This window comes from Mastomys coucha, unplaced genomic scaffold (assembly GCF_008632895.1).
Source record: "Mastomys coucha isolate ucsf_1 unplaced genomic scaffold, UCSF_Mcou_1 pScaffold16, whole genome shotgun sequence".
Classification (NCBI taxonomy): Eukaryota; Metazoa; Chordata; class Mammalia; order Rodentia; family Muridae; genus Mastomys; species Mastomys coucha.
The window spans coordinates 38,213,734-38,241,217 of NW_022196898.1; the positions used below are offsets into that span (position 1 = coordinate 38,213,734).

Below are 27,484 nucleotides of genomic sequence, written 5' to 3' on the forward strand. Positions count from 1 at the left end.
AGAAAGACCTAGTGCAGAGGTCTTTGAGGTGTCACTACCCTACCGAGACCCCATCTTCCATGTCAGAGCTCTGGCCCCCACCCTCTGTCCAACAATCAGGGCATCCCTGGCAATGGAGTTTATGCTTGGGCAAAGACCAGAGTGGGTGGGGAGAAATCCAGGCTGTAGAGTCAGGGTGGAGTATCTGGCAACCTCTCAGCAAGCCCTTCCCCAGCCCTCTCCTGTCCCCTGGAAAGGATCAGCTCCCCAGGGAGAGAGCCAGCAGACAGGTCTGAGCTGGTCTGTTCTTTTACACAGAAGAAGTGGCGGGGGAGGGGACTTGGGCTCCCGGTGGAGAATGGTGGATGTAACAGCCATGTCATTTGGGGAGTCAGAGGCAGAATGGTCCCCATGCAAGAGTAGCCTCCAGCCTGGAGCCCAGCCCTTTGTCTCCCTTGGCTAGGCGGCTGCCGCTGCTGCTTTAGGAGGTAGGTGTCTGCCCTCTGATGTGAAGATAATGTCTGCCCACCTTTCCCATGGAGCCAACATCAGTTCTCCACGTCTCTCTCCCCGGGCTGGGCAGGTTCAGGCCAATCTGCACAAGAGCTTCACAGCAAACATTGATCTGTAATAAAACCACAGTATGCGTTCCCGAGAAGAGATGGTGATGCGCAGGTCCATGTGAGAGGTACCTTAAGGACGCCCCCACAGTATGTTTACCTCTACATGAATGTATGAGAGAGAGAGAGAGAGAGAGAGAGAGAGAGAGAGAGAGAGAGAGAGAGAGAGAGAGAGAGAAACGGACCTTTACTATGTCGAAACACAGAAACATCATTAATTATAATGCACACATCTCTCCCTGGCATAAATTGTGATCTTTTCAACCAAAGCCTTTTCTTAGAGCCCATTCTCCCCTGTGTCCCATTCCTTTGTATGTAGCTCTGTATTAATGCTCACACTTGGCATTATACTTACTTAATGGCTGGTCTATATCTGAAGATTTTTCTCTCCTTTTTTTTTTTTGTTTGAGACAGTTTCTCTGTGTACCCCTGGGTACCCCGGAAGTTATTCTGTAGACCAGGCTGGCCTCAAACTCAGCCCGACTTATCTTTGAAGATTTCTTATATTTTTGGTTGTGAGCCTAGCCTTTAATGGCTGAGCCATCTCTCCATCCCTGAAGATTTCTTAAGGGAAGGGGTGTTGTCCCCTGCCAGTATGCGTCCTCGGCATGCAATGTGCAGTCTGTTACTTAGTTAGAAGAAATGTTTGATAGATAATTGTAAATTCATGGGGGTAAGGGAGCATTTGGACAGGGCAACTCATTCCTGGAATCCCTTGAGAGTTCACAGAGAATGTCTATAGGAGACACTCATGTATCTGTGCCTTCTTTCTTGTGTCCAGGTGCCCTGACCTTACTGTCTGGGTTTCCTCAGAGGCTTTCTTTTCCTCTTTTTTATCAGTGTGAGACCATGAATTTGCGTTCCATATACATGATAGCTAGTAGGCAAGGTAAGGGTTAAATGACACCTCATTAGTGTTTAATTGGGGGGAAGGAAGCTGCCCTGGCACCAGACAGGTGGACAAGCCTGCTCCTTGCTGGAACCCGGCATCCCTAGTCCCAGCATCCCACCAGGCATGTGGGTGATTTGGCCCTGGAGACCTTCCACCCAGCCGGGGCACCTCCCCCCACCACTAGTTTTGCCAATTTAGTCTCCAGGCAGTATAGACCAGCACTCCCCATCTGTCACCAACATCTAGAGTCGAGGCAGACTCCTTATTCTTTCTCCTTTAGCTAGGCTCTGCCATGTCCTACCCCCCTGAGATTTTGGACAGTGGGAGGAGAGGTGGGGATTATGGAATTGGACAGTGGAGGAATATAAAGCCACCAAGGGATAGATTGCAGATACAGACAAGTGACAGAGATAGGGAGGTGGAGATGTCTGCCCAATTTGACCTTAAATGAACAGAATGCAAATGAGATGCAGACGATATGCAGATGAACACACAGATCTCGGAATTGACATTCCCCATGGCAGTAGCTCTGCACCCAAGGCACCAGGGCTGTTGCAAATAACCCCTACCTCAACTTTCTGAGGTAAGTGACTCCGACCTTTGCTCTGAGTGAGAAAAAGAATCTTAGGTAAGACAAGAGCTGGGTTGGGTGAAGGCTACAGAACCTAGGACACTCCAAGTTCCTCATCCCATTACTTTCTTAAAGCAGCTACAGTAGACAGAGCCCAGCAGCTGGAACATTGACCACTCTCAAGGTTATGCTTGGACGCACTGTCGGTTGCTATGGGGACCTTCTTTCCCAAGCCTGAACCAATGCACATTGCCACTGATGACCTCATGCCCTGGGTTCCAGGATTCTATTGGCTTTTCAGAAACCAGAGTCCAGAGTTTTCAACTGCGTCACTGTTTGTTGGGGATCCCCCGACAACCCCAGCTAGTGTGGCTAAAAGAATGGCAGCTGAACTCACAGAGCATTGGATGAATGACTGGAGGAAGAGAATATGAAAAAGCAAGAAGAAAAGGAGGGGGGTCACAGAGAAAAACAACTTCGGAATGTGTACGGCAGTTTGCAACGTGGTTAAGTCTGAAGCGGAATCTAGGCAAGAGACTCTCAAATCAGGGAGGCAGGGAGAGGTTAAGTTTTCGCATCTGTACCGCTGAGACTAGGGTTGGCTTAGTAAATTGAGGGCCCCACCCTCAGCCGGCTAGCGTTGCTGAATTTAGGGGAGACTGGCGACGCCCCAAAACTTGCAGGCCTGCCTAACCTCTTGGAACTGTGCCTCTGAACACGCTGCCTGCGAAGACTTCTCATGAGTAGCAGACTCTATCAGAGCTTTCTACCAAGAAGTATCTGGGCCTGCAACTGCCATAGGTCCATACCGAGAGAAAGGGTACAGAAAAAGAGGGGGACGGCTTGGCCTGAAGGTCTACAGTCTGAGGCCTAAGTATCTGTGCCTTCTCCAGTATCAGCTCTTGCACCTGCCGAGGCCTGGGCTGTCTGTCTGCAAATGTGCGAATCTGTGTCAAGCGCAGACTGAAACTGAAGCCCCGTGTCTGAACTCAAGAAAAGCCAACTAGGTTCCCCGTCCCTGTCCCTGTTGCTCATGGGATTGATGCTGCCTGCCAGCGCTCCTGCTGGGTCCACGAAGAGGTGTGTCAGGCCACGGGAAGGTGGGTGAGACCCGGTATTTCTGAATCCAGAGCACGGGCCGTTAAACAGTTGCCCTAGACTTGCCCTGCTTATGATTTCTCTTTTGAGGGACCAAGGTAACTGTATCTTTGGTTTCCGTGGCAACAGAGACGCCCTCCAGGAAGATGGCAGCGACGGAACTCCAACGCTGGACCAAAAGACTCAGCCCACAGCTCCTCCCACAGTTCTTAGTCCGCCTTCTCTTCTCACACAAGCATCTTTTAATTGCTAAAGATCAAAGTTTAGGGTCAGGACCCTAACACATACACTTGTTAACGCGGCACTTTCTGAAAGTGGCCTCGAATAAAGGGTTTATTAACTCAAAATCTACTCTGCCTGCAGCCAGGGTCCTTAACCCTGGGCCTTAGCTAGAGCCACAGAATTATCACGACCTGTGAGAGCCAAAGTTGTGTATCGTTTGATAGACAGGTTCCATTCCCTTAGAGAGAGGAACCGGTCTGACCTGGGTGTGCAAGATGGGAGAAGGCTTCGAAATCCCCAGCATCCTGGTGCCTGCCCCTCAAACCCCCACCCCATAATGTTCACACACTGGCTCTCGCTGCCGCAGCCGGGTCGGACTAATCAGCACAACATCCACCTATCGATCGCTGGCTCCGTGCCAGGCAGGCCGGCACCTAGCCAGAGGAGCCTGCGGGGCACCAGGGAGGACAGAACACAGTTACAGGGGAAGGGGTGCTCGCTCCCCTGCTTCCACCTAGGCTACGGTTAAGAAAGATGGGCCTGGTCGGGTTAGGGGGGTGTCAGTCTTATCTGAGAGAAGCAACAGTATCGGACTAGGAGAGAAGGAGCCCTCTCTCTTGAGCCCCACCCACTTTTCCTTATAAAAGCTCAGAACAAAGAGGCCGCTGGGAAAGAAGGCTTTGATCTGACCCCACCTTCCCAGTTCTAGGCCAGGCACCGCCTAGAGTGCCCTTGTGTGTGGGGAGGGGTTGGGGGGGGGGGCGGCGCGAAGCTAAGACTCCCACATTCTGAAACCCAGGTGCTTTTCTGTTTCCCCTGGGTTTTATCCCAGTACCCGGAGTAGGCACTGCCAGGGTAGATTGTCGACAGCATCTGCCACCTAGCACAGGAAGATGGCTGGGGAGGTGGGAGAGGGTGCCAAGCACCACAGCTGCTGCTGGCACCTATCCCAAACTGCCCAGAAGGGTGCCCACTGATGTCTAGCATGGAGGGCCTGGGCACAGCTGGCATGGAGGTCAGGCCAAGCCAAGCTGAGACCCCGAGGAGCTCAGGTGTCAGGGAAGAAGCCACAAGGGAGGGCCACACAAAGATGGGTGGTTTTTAACCCAAGTTTATTATTTGTGTGTGTGCACGTGTGTGGCGTATCCATTGACATGCTATGTAGCACGCTTAAGGGACAGCTTTTAAGAGCGTGTTCTTTCTTTTCACCGAGTGGGTTCCAGGGGTTGACTTCAGGTAGTCAAGGCTCCGTGGCAAGCACTCTCACCTGCTGAGCCTTCTCACTGGTCTCCAAGGTTGTTTTGTTTTGGTTTGTTTTAATCGTTTCTTTTGAGACAGGGTCTCCCATGTTCAGACTGACTTCCTGCTCACTGTCCCCACCCCCAACCCCAGTACTGGGATACAGGTGTGAGCCACCATGCCCCACTAGAACGGGTGATTTATTGAAGGTTTGGTCCAAACACTTTATAAAAAATACAAACCAGCATGAAATTCAACCTCATGGCAAGTCCGTCTTCACAGAAGACAAATGAGTGGCCCTCACTCACAACCAATTGCTCCTGGGAAGAGGCCTGGAGGGCACGGATGCCATGGCTTCTCCTTTGCTCTTGGCCAGGAACCCACCTGTTCCCAGGTCTTTGGCTTTGGCCCCCAGCATCTCAAGGATTTGATCCCCTGAAATCCCAGTCTTCCAGGGGGAGGAGACAGGACCATCAAAGCAGCTCTGCTCTGGGTGCCCCGGACTGTCTACAGCTCCCTTGCAGTTCCTCTTCAGCCTGTGGTGAGGGGGCAGTCACCTACAAGGGTCACCTCAGATCCTCCAACTTTGCACATCAAAGCTTCATCATGTCTGCCTGGCTTGGCATCGCCTGTACCGTGGCAGGAATCCCTTCCACAGAGAATCGTGGGAAGGGCTCTGGTTCCTTGGGGTGACTGGAAAGGTGTCCTTGGCTCACAGGACTCTCAGAAGACGGAGTATTGGGAGCAGCAGCAGCAGCAAGAGAGACAGGGGGCTGGGCGCATGTCCTCCCCGCCACCCAGAGGTACCACTTTCTCCAGGGCTCCCAACGGGATGAGCTGCCTCCGACCCTGTAAGGGAGAAGAGGCACTGCTGGGTCTGCCTGCTTCCTCTGCAGCTTCCTCCCCACCTTTCCCACTATCTAGGGGGCTCCCAAAGGAGCCACTGCCTTTCCAAACCCCAACTTCCAAGTCTTCCTAGTCAGTAGTCTTCAAGCCCAATTAAGACTTTAAAGGGCTTTGCCCCCTGGGTACCCCGTTCTCTGTGCCCAGCTTTTAAAAAGGTGTGGTTAGACTCTCCCACAGGGATGACTTATCAGAGAAGGGTCTGTGAAGCCTGACGCTCTGTCAGGACTCCTTAGGGCCAATGTTCCTGTTTCCTCCCCCAATCTTTTTCTCCTTCCCAGACTGGCTAGAATGGCTGCCTGGGAGACAGACCCTGGCTCACTTACCGCTCTCCTTGCAGCAGACAGACACCTGGAGTCTCAGGCACCGGCCAGGACTCTCCGGAGTTGGCACCGCTGTAGGAAATTGGGAGGAAGGAGTTAGAGCAGAAAACCATCCCCTGGTGTTAGGCTGTATCAGGCGTTCTTCCTTTAGGAGGCACACCAGGTACCATCCACGGCTCTCGGCATCTCCCTAGTCCTTCCTGGCTTCCGTACTCTCTCCTCTGCAGACTCCATTGAACAGTGGTGCCCTGACTTCGTCCTGGGCTCAACCCAACTAAGCATTAGGGGCCACAGCTCCCTTCCTCACAGCCTTTCCCTCCTGCTGACTTTAGAGGTCTCTGACACAAAGGCAAAGAACCCCACTCCTCTCCCTCACCTTCCCCAAGAGGCATGCTCACTCACAGATGTAGTAGTAAGTCTCTCCAGGCAAGAACTCGAAGCCCAGCGAGAAGGGTGTGAAGCGCTGAATCTTTTCTGAGAACCGAACAGGGCCGAAAGGGGCAAAAGGTAGTGAGCATTTCCAGCGCTGGAAGGCATTTGCCCCCTCTGCCGTGCAGGCCTCGTAGCCTGACCAGTCCACCATGTATAATGCAAAGGTTTCCGGGCCCTCTGGGGGCCCTGGGCTTTCATAATGTGGGCAGAAAATGTCTAGGTAATCGTTGAGGCCCAGCTCCACCACGGCATCTCCTCGAAGCAACCTGTGGACACAAGGGAGTGTGGGCTGACTGGCTGTAGCACAGGACCACTGGGGCACATGTGGGGTCTGAGCCTGCCTCTGTCACACCCATTAGAGATGGGACAGCTCAGGAAGGCATGAGTTTCTAAGAATGATCCACCCCGTTTCAAAAAAGGTCCCCCTTTTTTTGGTAGCTGGGATTGAACCAGATATTCTATTACTGAGCTAAAACTAGCCTTTTTTACATTTTCTTCTGGAACAGGGTGTTGCCAAACTGCCTAGGCTGTCCATGAACTCACTCTCTAGTTCAGGCAGACCTTGAACCTATAGGATCCTCCTGGCCTAGCCTTCCAAGTAGCTGAGCTTACACACCTGTGCTAAATTCCCAGGTTGAATCTCTCCCTGAGAGAATGTAGAAGCAATAAATGTGCCCATCATGCCAGTGTTAGCGAGGCTAGAGGCTGCATCACCCAGCCCACAAGGCTTGCTGACTGGTGAGGAGACCATCATCATACCCTAACTTTAGGGACACCTTCCCTGAAGCCTGTCCCCCATTCCCCACGGGGCCTGGCCTACCGTCTGTGCTCCTTAAGTGCTAAGAGGACAAATGCCAGTCTCCGGAGGCTGGGGCTGGGGGGGAGGGGCCTTCAGCTGGGAGGGTACACAGCAAGAAGCAAACTCTTGGTCCCCACAGTGAAAAGAAAATAAGTAGGTGGGCTCTTTTTCTCTGTTTAGGGATCTCACTATATGGCCCAGGCTGGCCTTGAACTCACAATCCTCCTGCTTTACCTCTTCATTCATTTTATTTTTTTTTTAGCTATGCATGAATGTGTGTGTACGTGGGTATGTGCGTGTGAGCGAAGGTGCTGACGGAGGCTCCTCTGGAGGTGGAGTTCTCAGAGGCTGTGACCCCCCCCACGTGCGACCTCAGCCTTCCAAAGACTGGAATTTACAGGCATGTGCCACCATACACAGTCCAGCTTCCTTTCTTGACCAGACAAGTAGATGCCGATTATAAAGACAGGCCCTCCACACAATCAAGATCCTCTTCCTCACCTCTCAGATGCAGCCTGAGGGAGCCAGGACAGGTGAGAAAGGCCAGAGCAGACCACCCCCACAGCACCAAATACCGAATGAGTCCTGCCTCCAACACACAACAAAGCATGATTTAGAAAAGGCCTTTAAACATCCTGCAGTGGGTGACCAAGCACCACCTGCTGCAGGGACTCTTATTAGAAGTAGTCCTGGGCTTAAAACGGAGAGGAGATAAGAGTCTTTGTATGCTTCATTACACTGGGTGTGGAAAAGCACCCCCCCCCACCTCCCGCGGAGCCAGAGCTCAGTAAATACTTGTGGATTTGGTGAATGAACTAGAAACTCAAGAGCTGGGGCCTGAGGCACTAGTCTGGAACTGAGATAGAAGAAGTCAGAGTCCAGGACAATAGCTCTTATCACTCAGTATTGGTACTGGAATGACTATCTTTAGGCCTGCCCTCCCTGGGGGTGGGCTGTGGTCTCCCACAGGGCAGAGTTTCATTGGTAATGCCCAGCAGCTCAGCACTGGTCTGGACACACAGTATGTGCTTATCAAATGTTAGTGAATAAATGAACAGAGCCACAGATTGTCTGAAGTAGAAAATCAGAAAGGAAAACAGATGGGGAAGGCAGAGAGGCAGAGAGAAATGGGAACCAGGATGCAAACAACAAAAAATACCGAGGTTCAAAGGCAGCCAGCTCAGCAGAGAGGAAGAAATAAGCATGTACATCTGTACAGCCGCACTTCTTTTCACAAGCCTGACCTCAGCCAGTCCGCTTGCTTCCCAGGGTACTGGGTATTATTAGCCCATTTTGTAGATGACATAACTGAGGTGAGCAAGGTCAAATGACTGGCTCATAGGTGAATCAGCTGGAAGGGCAGAGCCAGGATTGGACAGAAATAAGATCAAGATGGAAGCAGAGATATCAGGGGCCCGAGTGGATCTCAGAACCAGAGAGGAATTCACGTTCTTTCACTTGGGTAAAAAGATCCCTCCCTGGTTCTCAGCGGTCTACCCCAGCTCCTGCCCGCCGGAGGTCTGGACTCCCTAGAAAAGGGGGGCGGGACCCGGAATACGGGCCCAGGCCCCCTCAGCTCCCTGCTTTCAGATTCCAACCGACCACCCTCAGAACTAGGGTCCTCCGCCCGCCCCCCCCTACACGTGCGGGCGGTGGGGGGGACCCCGGGCACGCCTCGCCCCTCCCCCGCCGGCTCAAACAAAGGAGCCCCATCGCGCGGCTGGGCAGGGCTCAGACAGCGCCTTGCAAAAAGGCGAGCAGCGGGCGCGCGCACAGCCTGGGAGCGCGCGGGCCCAGCTCGGCGCTCCCCTCGTTCGGCCGTGCTACCTGGGGTTAGTGGAGTTCCAGTAGATAGGGTGGCGGATGCCGGAGCACCCCCGCAGGCGCGAGCCGAGCAGCGCGGCCCAGAGCACAGTCCGCAGCAGGGGCAGCAGCCGCATCGCCCCTGGGGTCCAGTCTGGTCTGGCCCGGCTGGTCCCGGCCCACTTCTCTGTCCCGGCGAGAAAGGTACAAAAGTGGAGGGGGGTGGGGGGTACGGAACGGAGGAGGGGTGTGGAGACTCTCAGACCACACCCCTGGGTAACTTTCCACCAATGAAAACTCGTCTCCGCCTCTCTGCCCAGCGCCAACTCTTGTTAACCCTTTGTGCTTCCTATGCCCTGTGCGCCGCAGGTTAGCCAAAGCTTCCCTTTGTTATCTCACTGTGCTGGAAGATGGTGGCATAGGGGATATTCCACTAAGGAATTAATGTCTGAGGGTTTTGCTTTCCTATGTGTGTGTACGTGTCTGCGCGAGTTGTCATGATGCGGAGGTCTCCCTTCTATTCCTTCTCCACCTTATTTTTTGAGACAGGGTCTCTCACTGAACCCGGAGCTCTCTGATTGGCTTGGCTTGCAGTCCTGTAAGCTTGGGGTTAGGGTGGGGGGGAGATCCTCCTGTTTCCTAGTCCCACCTCACCCCTCCCACCCACGGAGGGGTTACAGAAGTAAACCACTAAACTTAGGGCTTTTTACACGGGTGCTGGTTATCCAAACTCAGGTAAGCACTTTACCAAGGCTGTCTTCTTTCAAAGCCCTATGTTGCGCTTTATTTTGTTTAAAATAGGGTCTTAACACTAACAGTCTGCCTGGCCTGGAACTTCTATTGTACCCCAGGCTGCCCTCAGACTAGCAATGATCCTCTTGGCCCATTCTCCCCAGTGCTGGGATTACAGCCACGCTCATGAACCACTACCTAAGGAGGGCCAGTTTGGTTAGGGTTAGGTTTTGTCCTTTGTGTCTGCATTGGTTCAAGGTAGAAAGCTCCATTAAAGTCTGGGAGGCCGGAGCTGGATGGCAGATGAATTACACCCACAGAAGAATCCAACGTTCTGGTCAGCTTGAACTACACAGCAAGATCCTATTGGGAAGCCAGGCAGTGGTGTCACACGCCTTTAATCCCAGCAATTGGGAGGCAGAGGCAGGCAGATTTCTGAGTTCAAGGCCAGCCTGGTCTACAGAGTGAGTTCCAGGACAGCCAGGGCTATACAGAGAAACCTTGTCTTGAAAAAAACAAAAAGTAAAACAAAAACAAAAACATACTCCTATTGGGAGCAGGGAGTATGTGCGCACTGGCGCACACGTGTATACACACACACACACACACACACACACCTCTGGAGTCTGAAGCAGAATTATCTTCCATGCATTGTTCTTTTGCTTTGCACACGCAGAGGATGGTGCAAGGGGAAGGACTGAAGTGGCTCTGGGGACATCCCTGACATCCCTCTAGAGCCTTAGGCATCATGCTGGGTGACCATTGTGGGGCACAGCCCGCCCCTGATCCCTACACACCTTCCCTCTCCCAGGAGGCCTCAGTCCTGAGGTCTAAATGATGAGGGTAGCAATCAGTACAAAGCACAAAGCACCTTTGTTCTGGAACCTTCGGGTGGGGGCAGGGAGGTGGAGGAGGCAGGTGTGAAGCCTTGGAATCCAAGCAGCCGCTGCTGCCCTGCTCCGCCCAGGCTCAGGGCTCTGAGAACACCAGTTAGAACCATTTTCCCAGCCACTGGTCAGAGGGTGGGGATGCAGGTCTGACAACTTAGGTCATTTGTCTATAGCTGTGGTGGGGGCTGAGCAGCATTGTCGGGGAGAACTTGGAGACCAGAGGCCATCCGTTCCAGACTGGGCAGAAACAAGTTACAGGCATCCCCAAGTGACACATTCTTGTTGACCCTTTCTGGGAAGTGATCCTCTCCGACAGGCCCTGGTCTGACCCAGCAGCGCCTCCTAGTGGCCAGACCTGCAAACAGCAGAAACTACCCGTCTTCCAGGAGCAGACACATTCAAAGACCTCACATTTATTACAACAGAGCAGAGACAGTGTTCGTGTCACCTACTCCAGCCCCAGACTCAGCCCCTCCCCAGCACCCCGCTGCAGCTATTTTAGTGGGCTCCCAGGTACTGCTTAACAGCGCCTGATCGTGGGTGGTTCTTTAGGGCTGGACACCAAATTGCCTGTCTTCCTGCTTCTCTAGTGTTTTGGGCAGAGGTTCCACTTCTTTGAGTCCTAGAACTGAGCAGGAGGCAGCCAAATCTCGAGAGGTCAGAGGTAGAGCGAAGATGCTGCTGGGGGTGGTGGCGCTGGCCTGGAGTTTAGAAAAGCCAAAAAGAAAAAGGTTCAAAACTCCTTCCTAGATGCCTCGCAGGTAGCAAGACCCTTATCCTCAGCGACACTCTCTTCACTTACCGGGAGGGTACAACCAGCTGCAAGCTTCCATCTCCTGGGCCAGGCAGGTCACCTGGTGGGTGCCGGCCCTGTGGGTTGGCAGGCAGTGGCTTTCTTGGGGGTGGGGGTTTGGTAGGCCCTTGAGACTGAGAGAGAAGGCCAGTTTGGAAAGATATCATATGTTTCTCACCCACAATGTAGGGGTTCTAGAAGCGGTGCTAGTGGTCACCTTTGTTCCAAACAAACCTGTCACTTCCAAAGGTGCCACTGGGATACATGCCTACAGGCATAGAGGGAGGCAACCTGTCTCCCATTGCCCATTGCCACCGTGACTCTAGGGAGGAGAGACAATGTCCTGCTCCCCCTTACTGTTACCTTTGGGCGCCTCACCACAGGGTCAGCAGGCAGAGGGCGAGTGGGGGGATTGGATCGGTCAGCCAGCGCAGCCTGGACAAAGAGAGGAGCGGTGGCTCTGAAAAGCACGGTCCAAGGTAGCGAGCATGCAGACGCTACCCAGGGGTCAACATGCAAAGTCAGCCAGGGTGGGTATCAGGGGAAAATGGGAGCATGCGCAGAGCCCCGGAGAAGGAAGGTGAGGATCAATCATGGAGTCCGTGGATGGCTGCAGTCCTACTATTGACCACCAGGTGGTAGTAGAGACCATGGCGGAAGGCTCACCCTTTGCTCCTTCTGGGATTTTGAAGGTTGAGGGGGCACCCTGGTCTCCTAATGAAGAACACCACTGGGGGGAAGCAGGGATGAGAACTGCCATTGGGCACCACACCTCCCACCTGTCCTGAGCCAGGGCAAGGCCCAGCCCAGATTTACCTGGAGTTTCTTGGGCACGGGGTTAGGTGGCAGTGGCCTGGAGGGGGGCACTGGAAAGCTGACCACACTAGCTTGCTGAGGAGGCAGGAGGAGCAGACAGGCAGAGTGGGTAAGAGGAAAGAGACAGATGTGGGCAGAAAGGGGTTAGTGTTCAGACAGGACAGCAGGGCCCCAGAGGCAGTGGGAGGTCACTGAGCTGCATGCGGTGAGTGGCATGTGCTGGAGGGGACATGCGGGCTGACTCCATACACACCCTCTTGCCATTAAAGGTAGAGGGCTTAGGCCCCGGGCACTTGGCATCCTTTCACACATGATGTCCTGGGCTTATCAGATCTTAGCACACGGAAGGTCTTTTTGCACAAGGCCCCATTATCCCATGGCTCTGTTCACTGTGAAGGGCATGGATAGAACCACCTCTCAAAGCCACTGAGTTGGCACTGAAAGAGCTCAGCAGAGCCTCCTGGGGCAACTGGCTCATCCACGCCTGCCATACTTGTTTCTCTACCTGCTACTTACTGGTCCTGAGTCCTTGGGTTGACTGAGCCTTTCTGAGTCTTGAACCCTTAGTGTGCTACCTCTAAGGCCCAAGATAAGTAATGTGGACTCTCTTTCCTCTGGCCTCCAGGGCTTACCTTAGTGCCTGGCATCTGCTGTGCCCTCTGTGGAGGTCCTGGTCGTTCAGGAGGACCAGATTGGGCTGCCCTGAGTATGAAGAAAGCCAAAGAAAAAGTGGGACTAGCCACCCACCTGCTAATGTGGGAGAAATGAACCCTATGGCCCTTGGACGGTAGCTGTGTGTGGTTTGGGAGTGTGGTTGAGCATCCTGGAAGAAGGCTACCTTTCCCCCACCTTGGCATCCTGAGAGAAGTGGCCCTAGTATCTGGGGGGGGGGCGGTAAAGTTAAGGAAAACACACAGAGATGACAGGTGGGTATGTAGGAATGGTAGTCAGAAAACTCAGGGTCTGAGAGTTGGAACTTAGAAACAAGGGGTAAGGACTTGGGACTTTTAGAACCAGGGCTTCAGAACTGTCCCTAACTGAAGGAAACAGCAGCAGGGACAGGGTGTTCATACCTATACTGGCAGCTGGATCCCTTGAGCTGGCACAGCCGCTGATGCAGGCGGGCACGGTGCCAGTAGCTGGCACCAAGTAGTACAAGGACCAATAACAGCAGGAGGCTGAGGAGCAGGCCCGTGGTCAGGGAGCTGGTTGCTATGGAGAGAGGTCCAAACTGAGGGTGGGTATGGCTAAGAACTCTCTACTGAGAGAGAGGAGCAGGGATAGGGAGGAAGTGAGGTACTGAGGAACCAAAGAGCTTCAGGAGTCAGAGAGTCAGGGAACAGAAAGTAAAGGGGTCAGGAAGGGGACCAAGGAGAAAGGGGATGGTCGGAGCTATTTCACCCTTCCCAATGCCCTCGGCCCATCCTCTAGCTACCTTTGAGCTGGGTCATGCAGTCAGGAGGTGCCCAGCCCTCCTCACAGTGGCAGTGTCCGCTGCTGTCACAGACCTAGAGGTACAAAAAGCCAGCAATGAGGGCACCTGTCACATGGGACCCACTTTCCTGTATATGGCTTTCCTTTTCTTTCTTTTTTGTCTTGTTTTATTTTGGTTTTTGCTTTTCAAGACAGGATTTCTCTGTGTATCCCCGACTTTCCTAGAATTCACTCTGTAGACCAGGCTGCCCTCAAACTCGGAAGTCCACCTGCCTCTACCTCCCAAGTGCTGGGACTAAAGACAAGTACCACCACCGCCGGCTTTTCAAGAATTCTTTTTCCCTCCTAAGGCTTCTCAAACTGGCAGGAACGCTGCCGAGAATGGGTAGACAGACAGTCCTGGAGAGGAGGAGCCTTTATCCAGGCCAGGGGAAATGCCAGCGAGCTAATACCTTTAATATGCTGGTCACTAGTTAGCCACTTTCATGCCCTCCAGGATATGGGAACCATTAGTATGTCCACTTGGAAGAGGAAACACCCCAAGAAGGCTAATAACATATCCCGGGAAGTGGCCAAGACTGGAGCCAAAGCATGTCTGCTTCCAAATCCGTACTTTTTCCTCTAGCAGGCTCCCTTTCCCCTTCATCTCTTCTACACCAGCTCACCCCATGACCATGGCATTTGCTTCGACATTCCTGTGCTCCCAGGAGATCCACGGGCTGGCATCGATGGCCCATGCACACCTGTTCCATAGAGAGAAGAGCAAAGATCACATTCTCAAAGCCTTAGAGGCCCTAGGGCCTGCAAGGCTGTGAGGCTCCTCTTTACAAACTTGAAACCAAAGCTGGGTGGGAAAACAAGACTGTTGGAGCTGAAGAGTCTGGCTTCCCGGGCACCGCTTGCTATCGGTCAGCTGTTGCTTCCCACCTGGTCTCAATCACCCGGGCTACTCACCAAGCCAGGGCCACAGGCAGTGCCAGGCAGAGCCAGGAGAGGCTGAGCCACATCATTGCCCAGGTCCAGGTCCACCCAGCTGCAGTTTAACTGTGTCCCATTGGCTTCCAGGATCTCCGTGAGCCGGTCTTGGACTGAGCCCAGCAGAGGCTGGCTTCTACCCCACTGGCACTGCAGTTGCCCACAAATGGCATCTCTGGGGGTAGGGAGAAAGACCAGCAGGGTTGGTAGAAGAAGCACCATGGTGTCCACAAACTCAGGGAAAAGCTCGTTTTCTCCACATACCTAGGGGCGCAAGGCACGTAGCTACCACTGGGGCTGCGCCCACAGCTCCCAAAGGCATTCCCCCGAGTGTTGGCTGTTTGGAGGCAGAGAGGTGCAGCAGGCTGGGCCCCAGGTCCCCAAAGCGACTGGCACTGCCGGGCATAGGAGGCACAGCGCCCGTGCATACACACAGCCTCTCCACTAGCACAAGGCTCACCGTCCCCAAGCCTGATGTCAGGGGGGCACTGAGAGCTATCTCCTGGGCAGAACTCAGGCAAATCACAATCGTCTGTGGGAGGACGGCACTGCCAACCAGCTGGGTGCAACTGTGGAAGGTGGTGAGCATCAAAGTAGGTGCTGGGCAGAGTCAGCCAGGAGCTCGGGGTCAGAGATCAGGATGAGTCTTTGACCCTGGCACCTGGCAGGGGAGCTCTGGCGGGGGTCTAGTCTCAGGTCTAGGCCCACCTTGCAGTTTTGACAACAAGGTCCGTCAGATGCACACTGCGCTCCTGGCCTCAGTTGGCAGGTGTAAGAGTCACAGCAAGGGTCAGTGCATTCCTGCAGGCAAGGGGACAAAGGGGGCGGAGCCTCAGAGTAGCACCTGTGCACAAGCCCTCCGGTCCACCCAGGGAGCAAAGCCATGGAGTACATGAGAGCCAGCCCCTCAGAGCCAGAAAGCTACACAGGAAACTCAGAACTGAATAATCAGGGTGAGGGCCACAGATGGGAGTAGGCAAGGCTTTGGGGTCAGAGACTCACATCTGGGAAGCCACAGTCACACTGCTCTCCAGGGTCCACAAACATATTTCCACACATAGAGGACATAGGGACCAGTCTGGGTAGCCGTTCGAAAAGGCAGCTGCCCATTCCATCTAGGAGGGCTTTTTCCAGGGCCTGTCGGCTGCAGTTGCTGAAGTTCAAACCTGGTAGGAAACTGAGGAGAGTGGCGAGGGGAGCTGGGCAGAGGCTCTTGTACCTCGCCTTTCCCTCATGCATCCTAACATCCTCTCCCCCACTCCCCTACCCCACCCCCAGTTACTCACTCTGTGGAGGCCTCCATGATGCAGCTCTTGGCTGGGGCTGGACCTGGACAGGGACAACTGTGCCCAGGTGAATCATGGTCTAGACCCAGGCTGTGGCCCAACTCATGGGCAATCGAGGAGGCAACTCCTAAGATACTTGTGGAGTGGTCCTATCGTTGGGGAAGGAAACACCTCAGGTCCAGCCCAGCCTGGACTCAGCACGATGGTCAGACCACCCTGACAATTCCCGTTCCCTCTTCATCCATCCCCCTGGATACTGCTTCCTCCTTAATTGCTACTAAAGTAGGGGACTCCAAGTATGGGTGCCAGGAACCTAAGTTCTAGCTCAACTCTACCCTACCTGCCACCATATATCCCCCAGATATCAACTCTGCCTTTGGGCCTCACATTCCCCCTAGAAACACAAAGGTGTCACAAGTGACAACTCTATATTCTATGATGAACTGGCCACACACCAATTCTGTGTCAAGTAAAGGCCACCTGGTGGCCCTCTGCCTTCTTTCCTCACAGCTCTGAGACTGACTGGACAAGTTTGAAGAAAGCGTTCAGTGATAAAGGCCCCATACACTGGAGAAGCATAACCGGAAACAAGGACCCCCCCCCCCCCCCCCCCGCCCGCAGATAGCTTACCATATTCACACCTCCTGAGAAGTCAGCGGAACAGATGGAATTCTGAATGGCCATGCCCACCATGGGCCCAGAGAAGGAAGTAACACTGTGAGACAGAGGTGAGACATCAGAGTCTAAAGCCAGAGCCTCAGGAGAGTTGAAGGGATATGCACTCGGCCCTGACAGGATAGCATCAGGCCCTGGTAGCAGAGCTTGGGATCCTTACGTCACCAGTTGGGCACTATCATGGGGCAGTCGAGGCAGCAAGTCTGTCTGGCGCCAGCGGAGGAAGTTGTCTAGCAGGACAGCTGGGTTGGAGCTCATTTCTATCAGGTCGTGCTGGGTCCATGCCTCTAGGCCCACAAGTGTTACCCGGACATTCAAGGGCTGGAAGAACTGAAAGAGTCGAGGCTCGGAAAAGGGGCCAGGACCACAGTAAGGGAGTGCTGGGGCTAGGGCCAGAGAGCGTTGGGCCTCCTACCCAGCCCCAGACTCACCATGTCTAGCAAGAGGGCTGCTTCTAGTGTTCGGTTCAGCAGTTGTTGGAAGTCAGGGTACTTCCTGACCTGGGGGGCCAAGTGGGGTTATCTTGAAATGTAGGAAAGTGGGGGTGGGGCAGGGAGCAGGAGAGGGCTATGGTGTCAACACACTCACTCACCTCTGAATTATCAGCCACAATCACCAGCTCCACAATTTTAGTCTCTGTTACTACATCCCGCTTAAGCTGTGGACAAGAAACAAGATGTGTCAGACAGATTCTCCTGGGGCCATGGCCTTGGGCTGGGCAAGCTGTGTCCATCCCCACTTTGAGTAGTTAAGAGGATGAATCCCTCATGGGGAGCATGAGAGCTCAGAGACCTGCCCATAGTGGACCAAGAACAGATTAGTAAGCTGATAATGGGATTGTATTTTCCCACTCCAGACTCGGCTTCTCATAGAAAACAAAAAGCAAGCTTTTGGTTTTTTGAGACAGTGTCTTGCTGTGCAGCTCTGGTTGGCTGTGAGCTCTCTATCCTCCTGCTTCTCCTCCCCAAACAGCTGTTAGGACACAGTTGTGTACCATCAAACCTGGCTTCCTTCAATTTTTAAAAATACTAACTAAAGCCAGGCATATTGGCACACACCTTTAATCCCAGTACTTGGAAGGCAGAGGCAGGCAGATTTCTGAGTTTGAGGCCAGCCTGGTCTATAGAGTGAGTTCCAGGACAGCCAGGGCTATACAGAGAAACCCTGTCTCAAAAACCAAAACCATACCAAACCAAACCAAAACAAAACAAAAAACCTACTATGGGTGGGTATGGTAGTGCAGACCTTTAATCCTGTTACTCAGGAGGCAAACAAACAAAAACAAAAACAAAAACAACTAAAGAACAGTTGACATTATCACATACAGTATTCCAGGCACCCTTAGTTCTAAACACTTGCCACATCAATTCACTTTAATTTTCCCACTAAAGTGTAATCTCCATCTTTGTAAATTAGGATTTCTTCGTTAGAAAGTAGAGCTCCAGGCAGCACCCATCTCCTCAGGTGGCTAGGAAGAACAAATGAGGCAGTGTTCACACCATGCCTGAAACATGGGGATGGCTCCGTCAGCAGCAGCAGCTACCATCCCTGGGGTCTGGGTTCTGAGTCTGCCCAGTGCTATATCCATGCCTCCTCACCCTGTGATTGTGATGCTGTTCCAGAAGGAGGTCTGGTCCTGCTTGAGTGGGCACAAAGGCATGCCAGCTTGGGGCACAGGTGTGGCCTGGCAACAGGAGGTCTTGGATCCGAGAAATGAGAGGACGCTGAAGGTCTCCAGGGCCAAGCTCCAGTGTATAGCCTCTCTCTGGGGACAGGACTACCAGCCCCCTAAGGAAAAAGACAGGGGGTCAGAGTGTTTCAGCCCCTGCCTGTGTGTATCCTCTCCCTGGTATCTAGCCCGCCCACAGTACCTGATCCCAGAACAGGCACAGAGGGAGACCCAGGAGCTGGGGTGGCCCTGCACTCGTCCTCCGTAGCAGCAGTTTTCCTACAGCAGGGAAGCCACATTAGTTAGCACCAGCTCACAGGGAGACCAGACAACCCTGGAGTCCAGCCTCACAGCAAGGTCAGGCAGAACCCTCCCACTTCCTCCAGGGCTGCCACCCTCCCTTCTTCCTTCCCTCTTTTGCCCAGGCCTGAAACAGCACCAGAGGGCCTGACTCACCAGACTGTATCCCTCACTGACCATTCGGGTGCCATCAGGCTGGTACCACACCAGAGTTGGGCGGCCAGGGACTAGATCTCTGTGAGAAAGAGAGAGCAGGATTTGAGCCGCTTTGCAGGGTGTTGGAGTGACAAGCCAGGGCCTGAGATGGACAAGGGTATGTTGGAGACCAGGCAATGCCACCAAACTAACTACTCAGTCCCTCTGGGGTCACAGAGTCTGAAGGATGAGCTGTTGTCTCCTCTTGCCTGTCTGAGTTCCAACATGATTTTTGACATCTATAACTGTATGAACTCAGGCAAGTTATTTAATTTCTCTGGGCTTTAGCTTCTTCAAATGTTAAATAAGGATATCTACGTAATAGCATCTACCATATAGGATTGTTGTGAGTATGCTGTCCGTGAGTGTGGGGTGCTTAGCATAATAAATGTTATGTAAATCACCTCCCAGTAATTATTCATGCCCGCCACCTTACCTATTCTGTAGAAGCTCCAGGATATAGCTCTCACCGTCTAGCTCCAATGCAATCCTCAGGGCCTCAGGTAAACCAGTCTGTGGACACCAGAGGCATGTCACCTCCCCTACCCCTGCCCACAACTTTTATCCTATAGAACCAGAAAACCTCAGGCTCTCGGGAGAGTACCAATGATTAGGTCACTGGTTGGGGGATCCCATGGGAGGGTCCAGGAAGCCCTGCCTGGCCTGGGCATTGTTCTAGGGGCTTATGTGGGGAGGTCAAGGAAGGCATCTGAGCCACCCCTTCTCGGCTTCCTGCCCAGAGAGGAAGCATCATGAAAGACCCAGCACAGGCCCCAGCCCTTCCTCTGACTCAGCTTCAGAAAGTGTGTATCTGTCTGTCTGTCCCTGTCCCTTTCCGAATCTCTCCCCCACTGAAAAAGAGAACAGTGTTGAGTCAAAAGGAGGAGGTTTAGTGTTATAACTCTCCCACTGTACATGGATGGACAGGCTGGGGCCAAGGCAGACCCATATGCATGTGCAGAGGGGAAAGAGCCAGGGGCTGAGGGAAAGTGGCGGGACCCGGATGGACCTGTTACTGGCTGTATAGCCAAACTTTGCCCTCAAGATGATTAATAATGTGGAGTGTTAGAAAAGAGAAAATCTCATTAGCAGGCTGGGACTCACCTGAAGCACTTCTGCTAGGCTCATTGGGGGGCTGTCCTGAACAACCCGGCTCTCCAAGGATCCACTCACGGGCCCCTCTGGGCTGGTTGACTGCTCTTCCTCAGTGCCTCCTGCGGGGTTCCAGAACATCCTAAGAGATTGCTGAGGGAATCCTTAGCAAACTGGAGTCATTAGTGTCCTCAGACCACCCGACCCCGCCCCCCACCTCCGCACATAAGGCTATCAGTGACTTAAGCGGTCCTGCAGTGCGAGCTGGGACTTAAAGGGGGATATTCGAGGAGGGGGGTTTCTTTCCCAACTTACAGATTTCACCCATAAGTCCCCAAAGAAAGTTTAGAGTCTCCAGCTTGCAGCCCTTCCTTGTCTTCCCTCTGGCCAATCCCAAGGTTTTCACGGGGCGGAGGGTCCCTCCCTTGTTCCCATCCCTTCCCAGTCACACTCCCCACCCAATCAGGAATGCCCTTTCTTAGGGCTAGGAGAAGCCTGTGGCCTGGTGCCCACTTGCCCTTCCTTTTCCCTCACAGTAGAGATGCTTGCCGGGAACGCCCATCTCTGGGTGAGCAGTGCAAACACTCCGACCTCCCTAAACAGCCTTGATGCCCAGTCAGGCGCACCCGTTCCCAACAGCCTCCGCTTCCTCCGCCAGCACCCCCCAACAATGGCCCTCTCCTCTCCGGACACTCCACCCCCGCCCACCCTCTCGGCCCCCAGCCCAAGACAGCAGCGGGAAGTGAAAGTTCCAAGGAGGAGTTGGTGTCCCAGTCTCTTTCCTGGCGAAAGCTCCCTCCCCTAGCTCCTCCGGGCCCCTCCCGCTCCGCCAGGCTTCTGGTGGCAACCGCACCCGAGAGAGCGGTGCTGGCCGCCCAGGTCTGGAAGGAACGGCTGAAAATAATCCTTTTCACTAAAACCCCAACTAGCTGTGCCTAGTCCCGGCACTTCACAGAGTAGAACTGTCAGCTAGGCCCTAGAGAGACGAAGACGTCAGTCCTAAAGGAGTGACTCTCCATGATCTGAGGGGGCCTCGGGCACGCTCTTCAGTGCAGGAGACTCAAAGTGTCTACGGGGATAACTCAGGACTTCTGGACAGAGGACGCCATCCTCCTCCTCCTCCCCATACTCCCTATCCTCCTCCTCCTTCTTTCCCTCTCCAAATTACCTGGCCCTAGGCTTCGGTCAGCAGACCAGGCAGGCTGCCCTCTGGTTTAGGCTCCGACAGACCCCGGCACCCCAATGCCTCCGCGTTTCCTTGTACCTCTTTCCAAATCATCCCCTCGACCCACTATCGGCTGGGGACTCACCTATATTTGGCAGCGGCGGGGAGGGCCGAGGGCTGCCCGCGCCCAGGAGTCCCAGAGCCCAGAGCAGCGCCAGCCGCATGACCGCGGAGCTCCGGGCCGGACGAGGGCAGCAGGTGCGGGGCTACTCGTGGAGGAGCAGCCACGACCCCGCCGGACACCAGCTCCGTGCAGCGCAGCCACTAGGCCCCGCCCCGCCCCGTCTGAGGCCCCGCCCCGCCCCGTTTGAGGCCCCGCCCCTGCCGCGCCGCGCCGCGCCGTGCAGCTTCTTTCCGGCAGCTACCGGGATCGGCTAGGTCGCCGCAAGGCTCGCTCCTTCCCTCCATCCTGCCTCCGGCTTCGTGCAGACGGTGCGGGCCAGTTCATCTGGCTCACCCAGTCTCCGATCCCTGCGAAGCACCAGCCGCAGGAGCGTTGCATCACACTTTTTATTAAGCAAGAAAGCGGGCAGCATCCCTTCATTCGCCATATACAGCGTCGTCGTTGCTGTCGCTGTGGGCGGATGAAGAGAGCTCCTCGGGGGGCGAGCACACCGGGCAGTGCCGTTGCATGTCGTCCCAGCACGACCGGCAATACAGGGCCTTGCAGTCCGGCGTGGGGCACACGTAGGACTCGGGCGTCTCCAGTGCTTGGCACACCACGCAGCGCGGACCCATAAAGCGGCTCAATAGAGGGCACCGGCGGTACAGAGCTTCCACCAGGTAGTGGCGCTGTTGGGAGACGAGGTGGATTGGTTAATGCCAAGGTGGGCTAAGCAGAAAGGGTTGTCAGGGCCACTGGGCAGTTCTTACTGTATGAAGTCCCAAGGCCTGACAATGCTATATCGGAGGAAGCTGGGGTAGATAAGAGCCCTGGAGGGTGACATTGAAGTAAATCTAGAGTCTCCTTTTCCTCCATGATGGAATGCAGAGCCTGGCGTGCCCAAACTCACTCCCCAAGGATGACCCACAACAACTCTCATTGTATGCCTGTGGAGCAGCTTAATTTGGCGGTGGTGGTGCACACCTTTAATCCCAGCACTTGGGAGGCAGAGGCAGGTGGATTTCTGAGTTCGAGGCCAGCCTGGTCTACAGAGTAAGTTCCAGGACAGCCAGGGCTATACAGAGAAACCCTGACTCAAAAAAAAGAAAAGAAAAGAAAAAGAAAAATCTCAGGAAGATGGTGCAACTTTCCTAAGTCAGATCTGAGTCAAACCTGGCAGGAACCAAATCCCAAGCTTTGTGGTCATTCTACTAAGTGTCTCACTTTCCAAATACCCTCCTCATACAGTTGCCAGGAGTCCTTGCCTAAGACATCCCAGGGGCCCTGCCGCCTGCCAGATAAGAGCAGATCTGGGCTTGCCCGAGTGCTCTGAGGCCTGTTTCATTCCAGCCTCGCTCTGCCTCCCCAGTTCCTGCCATGTGCATTTACTTTGCTCTTCCCTTAGCTTGGCCTTTGGCCTTGGCATCCCCTTTGATCTCTGAGTTTTTTCACACATTGTTCCTTCAGCTTAGAACACTTGAAACACTTCATCTAGCCATTCGAGTTCAGTTTACTACTTCCGGACCAGTTCAAGAAACCCCAGCCTGCTGACACCATGTTCATGTATGCTGTGAGGCATGTGTGGCAGTCAGGGAACAGCTTGTGGGAGTCCTCTCCTTCTACCAGGTGGATGGAATTGAACTTGGGTCATCAGGCTTGGTGGCTCATCCACAGACCTCATGCCTTCTGTTCCATCCCCAATACCTCTCCGTGTGCACTTGCTCAGGCGTGAGAGTGTGTGTGTGTATGTGTATGTGTTGTTGTTGTTACCAGGACTTGAGAGAGCTGATGTTTGCTCAGGGCACATGGTGGCAACTAACATGCATGTGGAATGTTATTCTCACGACAGCATTAGTGAAGTAAGACCCAGGCATTGTAACAACTGAACAGATGAGGTAGTTAACATCATCTTACAGAAAAGAGAAAGCAAGGCCCAGCAGTTGAGTAGGGTCACACAACAGCTGTTCAATGACAGGGATGGAGCTGGACTCAAACCAAGGCTTCTCTGGCAGCCAACCACCGTACCACTCTTCCAATTCTGCAGAATGGCCTCACAGACCTGTCTATACTCTCTGTTCTTCCAAGGGTAAAACAGACACAGTGAGGACCCCAGGCTCCTACAGCTTCAGAACTGTAGTGGACTCAAACCCGGTTCTGACCCCCTGTCTTCCAAAGACTGCAATGTCCCTCCTGAAGCCCTACTGACCACCTGCCTCCTCTCCGTTTTCCAGAACCACCTTGGGCTTGTCTGCACGCTCTTTCTGATGGTGTCATTGCTACTCTACAAACAGACCATCCGATCTCACGTCTCCTTTCTGCCAGTTCCTAAAGGCCCATGCATGTCTCAAGCTGTGTTGAGTGTTGAGTTTCAGAGACAGACACAGCCCTGACCTACCCTGTATCTGCCAGATCCACTCAGCTCCAGTGGGCCTGGGACACTGAGAGTGCTGGGTATACCGAAAAGGATGTCTCTTCTTCTAAGAGTCTTCAGACCCTGTGGAGAGCTGACAGGCTTGCTAGGGACTGTACTTACTGGAGCCCTCTGCTGACGTGCCTGCCGAATAATGGCGGCCCTCCTCAGTTTAGAGAAAGCTGATCTCTTCCTCAGGAACTCATTGTAGAAGAACAGAACCCGCTTCTTCTCTCGCTGAGGGGTTGGGTGGGAAGCAAGAGGAACCTTGGATAGTGGATAGAGCAGGGGAGGGCACAGGTGGTAGGGAGTTGTGTGTGTTTGCTTAGGGGTGGAGTTCTCTGCCAGTTCACCTTGGGGAAATAGAAGGCCGCGATGACTCTCCGGAGTCGGTAGCCAAAGGCCTGAGCTAGGCAGAGACACATAAGCAAGAAGGTTGGCAGTGAGGCTTCAAAGTAATCCTTGGCATCCAGGCCCACGGGTTGGGGCAGGCAGGCTGCGGGAGAAAGCAAGCTATCAGCAATCTGGTCAGTGCTAGCTGAGGGCAGCGCTAAGTTGTCTTCCGACCCCAGTAGGAGATACAGGGTGGACTTTCAGTTTGACTCCCCTGCCGCTCCTCCATCTTACAAAGCGTCTCTGTAAATACCATAGCTACTCACAATCTGCCTCACCCCTACCCCCTCACCACCACCACCTCTGGAGGCTGCTTAATTTCAATTTCGTTGTGGCAGAAAGGTCTATTGGACAAGGAGGAGGCAAGACCTCAAAGCTCTGGCAACCATTTTTTCTCTGATCCAAGCTGGCCTGGGCTCCGATCTTTCCAGTTTCAAGCATGCCAGAAACTCTCTCCACTTGTAAAGTCCATTCTTCAACCCTACCCTATTCTGATTGCATGCTAGCCCTCGGCTCCACAGACCCCAGCCTTTGGCATCACTCACGAATGTTGTTTGTTTCCACTTGTGTATCCGAGGAGGTGTTCAGAGCTCCGATGGTGTTTCGAAGAAGCTTGGCGAGTATGGAGTCTCCTTCGACATTTACCTCCAGTTTGTGACTGCCTGGTCCGGGTGGAGAGAGGGTTTCCGGTAAAGAGCTGGAATTACGGGGCTGAGGTTTTTCTTGGGAGACAGAGGGAAAGGATGCAGAAAAGGAAGGAGGAGGTATGGAAGACAGGAGGGGGTTGCCCCTTGGGCTCCGGCCTGGGCCCAGGCTCACTGCGAAAGGAGTACTCCAGGAAGGAGTAGTGGCTGATGGTGTCAAAGACGGAGTAGAGTGCCCAGTCGATCGCGCAGAGCACCAGAAGCAGCAGCATGATAGGCAGTGTCTCTAGGAGCTCCCTTATCTGTAGGGAGGCCGGGGAGGTAGAGTTGGGTATCCTCTGCTCTGGTTTGGAGCTTGGAGTGTTCTCTGCCCTTTGCCCTCCATCCTCAGAGTCCCACCAGCAGGTCGCCCCCTATCCCTGTACCCACTCCCCTCACCAGTCTCACCAGATTGCGCATTTCTAAGGCCTGGATAACAGTCTTGAAAGGGAAGATAACAGTTTTCTTTTCTGCCTTTCGGAGTGGTAGCAGACTCTGTTTGCCCTGAAAAAGTTAAGAGGGCTTGCTGCTCTTTCAAAGGTTCCAGGTTCAGTTCCCAACACCCACATCAGATGGCTTCAAACTGCCTGTAGCTCCAGTTACAGGGGATCCAACCCCCACTGCTGGTCCCTGAGGGCACTATATGCGTGTGTATGGCACACATACAGACCCATTAAAAAACATTTTAAATATCTTTAAAGATTTTCTTTTAAAGATTTTATTCATTTTATGTATGTAAGCATACTGTAGCTGTCTTCAGACACACCAGAAAGGGGGCATCGGATATCATTACAGATGGTTGTGAGCCACCATGTGGTTGCTGGGAATTGAACTCAGGACCTCTGGAAGAGCAGTCAATTGCTCTTAACTACTGAGCCATCTCTCCAGCCCTTTAAATATCTTTATAGATAAAAATGCTAAGGGCCCTCATTTTCCACACGGGGCACAATAAGGCATTCTCAGGCAGGGCTGAGTTCCCTCACCAGCTTCTTTCTGCGTGCATCAATCTGATAGAAGTAGGTACTGATGTAGATGTTGTCAAATCGGATGTCCCAGTTGTAGTTATCCATGTAGGAGAAAGCTCTGTGAGGGAAAGGCAGGACTGTCTCCAGCTTTCTGCATCAGTGTCTCCCCATCCACACCCAACTACCAGCTTCGGCTAGACACAGTCATCAGATCAACTGGCATTCACTGAGCATCCCTGTGTCTGAAGCCTGGGCCAGGTGACCTGGTGATGAAGGAAGCAGGCTCCACCCTGCCTCCTGGTTGTGCGGTAGATGTCCACCCATGTGATTGCTGAGACAGAGGGAGGGAGGGCGTGGGCGGTCTGTGAGTTAGGGATGGACACTTGTCTTTCAGGAAGAATGAAATAGATGCACGGAATCAGAAAACAGTCCAGATTGCAGGAGTCACTCTGGACCGTGGCTCCCGTATTCATTTTATTTATTTGGCTTGCTTTGAACTTAATAGACATTTGCCTGTCTCTGCCTCTCGAGTGCTGGGATGAAAGGAGATCTCCACCATGCCCTCCAGCTTTACCTGCTGTACACCTCCAACAAAACTCAAATCCAGACACCTCTGCCTTTCCAGCACACCCTGCCCTTCCTGACTTCCCTTGAGCTGTGTGTGTGTGTGTGTGTGTGTGTGTGTGTGTGTGTGTGTGTGTATGTGTGTAGACATATGTGTACATATGGGAGTGTTTTCTCTGTAGGTCCCAAAGCCCTGAAAAATACTTGCTTCCTAAGAAAGAAATTCTAATTGTGAAAACATGTTAAAATTGCAGAAATATGTTAAACTGCAAAATATGAAACATAAATACCACTTATGAAGAACAATGCCACTGGGAGCCTTCAGAAAATGCAAAGGTAGACGGGCACCCCCTTGTGGACAGATTTAGCACAGCAGTGTTGGGTTTTCTGTGCTGGAGACATCCCCCACCCCACCCCCACCCCCCCATTCCCCTCACCCCCGCCCCAGCTCTGTCCTGTTTCTGAGTGATCTCACCCAGGTTGAAAGCCTGGCAGTGACTTTAGACTCTCCCTTCCCTCTCCAAGCTTGGCTTTCAGAGCAGCTGCATCTTTCCACTTCCTTCCATTTTGGGCTATCTTCCTGCCCTGCCTTACTCTGTCCTCACTCCCTAACTTCTGACCTAGCCTGCCCTCTGCCCCTGTGGCCCCAACCCCCTCTATCCACCTCCCACTCCCATCCCCATCCATCCTGTGGTCACCTTCCTGTTCAGGGTCTTCCTGCAGAGCTTTCCAGACTCTTCTAGCCAAGCCACCCTCACTCAGTTCAGCCCTCCACCCAACCATTACCCTCTAAATGGCAGATGTGGAGGTCCTTGCTCAGAACACCACCCGTCCTTCTGTAGACCACAGATACTACCTGCAGCCTTCTGGGGCTTAGCTATGGCCACCCCTATGAAACCTCCATGCCTGTCCCCACAGCCAGTCCATACTGTGGCCTTTGGGTCATTTGTGTTTTCTGAGTGTCTTTTTTACCATCTCAACTAGACGAGGAGTGTCTCCAGGGTAGCAATATGGCTTGTTCACCTTTGTCCTTCCATGGGGCCCTGCTACCTAATCATTCACTTGGAGCCACTCTAGCCTGAAGAACAGGGACAGACAGCAAGGGTTCCTATGGCTGCCCTTGTCCATCTCTTGCCCAACCCAGACACTAGAGGGTGGAGGAAAAGAGGAGAAGGTCCAGAAGTCAGTGAGAGAACCTGTGCCCAGTGGGGGCCAGGGCAGCCCCAGGTGGACACCAGACTGGGTAGGGGTTGCGGACTTTGTTCTAAATGGAAAGAAAGAAGCTGCCAACACAGCAGGCAGGAGAGAATGAAAGCAAGAGTAGGTGATAAAAATGGCACAAAAAGTCAGAGCCAAGGGGAATATCAAGGGCAAGGGGGAAAAAAGTCTACAGTTAAAGCTAA

General features: G+C 53.4%; 3 protein-coding genes and 2 long non-coding RNA genes across 12 annotated transcripts in view; 1 reads left to right on the forward strand and 4 right to left on the reverse strand.

Annotated features, from left to right (window-relative positions):
* Positions 1 to 276: 276 nt before the first annotated feature.
* Positions 277 to 2,247, reverse strand: LOC116094114. Its single transcript, XR_004119980.1, has 3 exons — positions 2,188 to 2,247; positions 2,061 to 2,096; positions 277 to 604 (listed from the first exon to the last, which is right to left on the reverse strand). It is a non-coding gene; the product is annotated as an uncharacterized LOC116094114 (long non-coding RNA).
* Positions 2,034 to 3,511, forward strand: LOC116094113. The gene is made up of 2 exons (XR_004119979.1): positions 2,034 to 3,162; positions 3,290 to 3,511. It is a non-coding gene; the product is annotated as an uncharacterized LOC116094113 (long non-coding RNA).
* Positions 3,512 to 4,475: 964 nt separating this feature from the next.
* On the reverse strand, positions 4,476 to 9,113 carry Efna4 (ephrin A4). The gene is made up of 4 exons (XM_031374515.1): positions 8,906 to 9,113; positions 6,250 to 6,545; positions 5,851 to 5,919; positions 4,476 to 5,470 (listed from the first exon to the last, which is right to left on the reverse strand). Exons 1-4 carry the CDS (start codon positions 9,016 to 9,018, stop codon positions 5,334 to 5,336), a joined length of 615 nt encoding a protein of 204 aa, XP_031230375.1. The 5' UTR covers positions 9,019 to 9,113; the 3' UTR covers positions 4,476 to 5,333.
* Positions 9,114 to 10,890: 1,777 nt separating this feature from the next.
* Adam15 (ADAM metallopeptidase domain 15) lies at positions 10,891 to 21,268 on the reverse strand. 8 transcript variants are annotated; one of them, XM_031374492.1, is made up of 23 exons: positions 21,049 to 21,268; positions 19,751 to 19,860; positions 19,083 to 19,159; positions 18,608 to 18,686; positions 18,354 to 18,430; positions 18,081 to 18,270; positions 17,075 to 17,140; positions 16,914 to 16,982; positions 16,643 to 16,812; positions 16,438 to 16,522; positions 15,808 to 15,956; positions 15,524 to 15,698; positions 15,230 to 15,322; positions 14,786 to 15,090; positions 14,501 to 14,696; positions 14,212 to 14,289; positions 13,548 to 13,620; positions 13,186 to 13,324; positions 12,745 to 12,814; positions 12,113 to 12,187; positions 11,660 to 11,731; positions 11,306 to 11,430; positions 10,891 to 11,204 (listed from the first exon to the last, which is right to left on the reverse strand). In XM_031374492.1, exons 1-23 carry the CDS (start codon positions 21,125 to 21,127, stop codon positions 11,162 to 11,164), a joined length of 2,595 nt encoding a protein of 864 aa, XP_031230352.1. In that variant the 5' UTR covers positions 21,128 to 21,268; the 3' UTR covers positions 10,891 to 11,161. The 8 variants fall into 8 exon arrangements, 7 of the variants coding, with proteins under 7 accessions (XP_031230352.1, XP_031230353.1, XP_031230354.1 ...); XM_031374493.1 differs by having other exon boundaries at positions 11,306 to 11,373; positions 21,049 to 21,255; XR_004119648.1 differs by lacking the exon at positions 10,891 to 11,204 and adding an exon at positions 11,963 to 12,026 and having other exon boundaries at positions 11,380 to 11,430; positions 21,049 to 21,255.
* A 191-nt stretch (positions 21,269 to 21,459) lies between these two features.
* Positions 21,460 to 27,484, reverse strand: part of Dcst1 (DC-STAMP domain containing 1) — a 15,385-nt gene continuing 9,360 nt past the window's right edge. The window contains exons 10-16 of the mRNA XM_031374505.1: positions 25,536 to 25,635; positions 24,961 to 25,056; positions 24,689 to 24,815; positions 24,415 to 24,531; positions 23,830 to 23,972; positions 23,600 to 23,713; positions 21,460 to 21,755 (exon numbers count right to left, since the gene is read on the reverse strand). Of these exons, the coding sequence (XP_031230365.1) occupies positions 21,504 to 21,755; positions 23,600 to 23,713; positions 23,830 to 23,972; positions 24,415 to 24,531; positions 24,689 to 24,815; positions 24,961 to 25,056; positions 25,536 to 25,635 (949 nt within the window). The 3' untranslated portion in view covers positions 21,460 to 21,503. The remainder of the gene's footprint in view (positions 21,756 to 23,599; positions 23,714 to 23,829; positions 23,973 to 24,414; positions 24,532 to 24,688; positions 24,816 to 24,960; positions 25,057 to 25,535; positions 25,636 to 27,484) is intronic.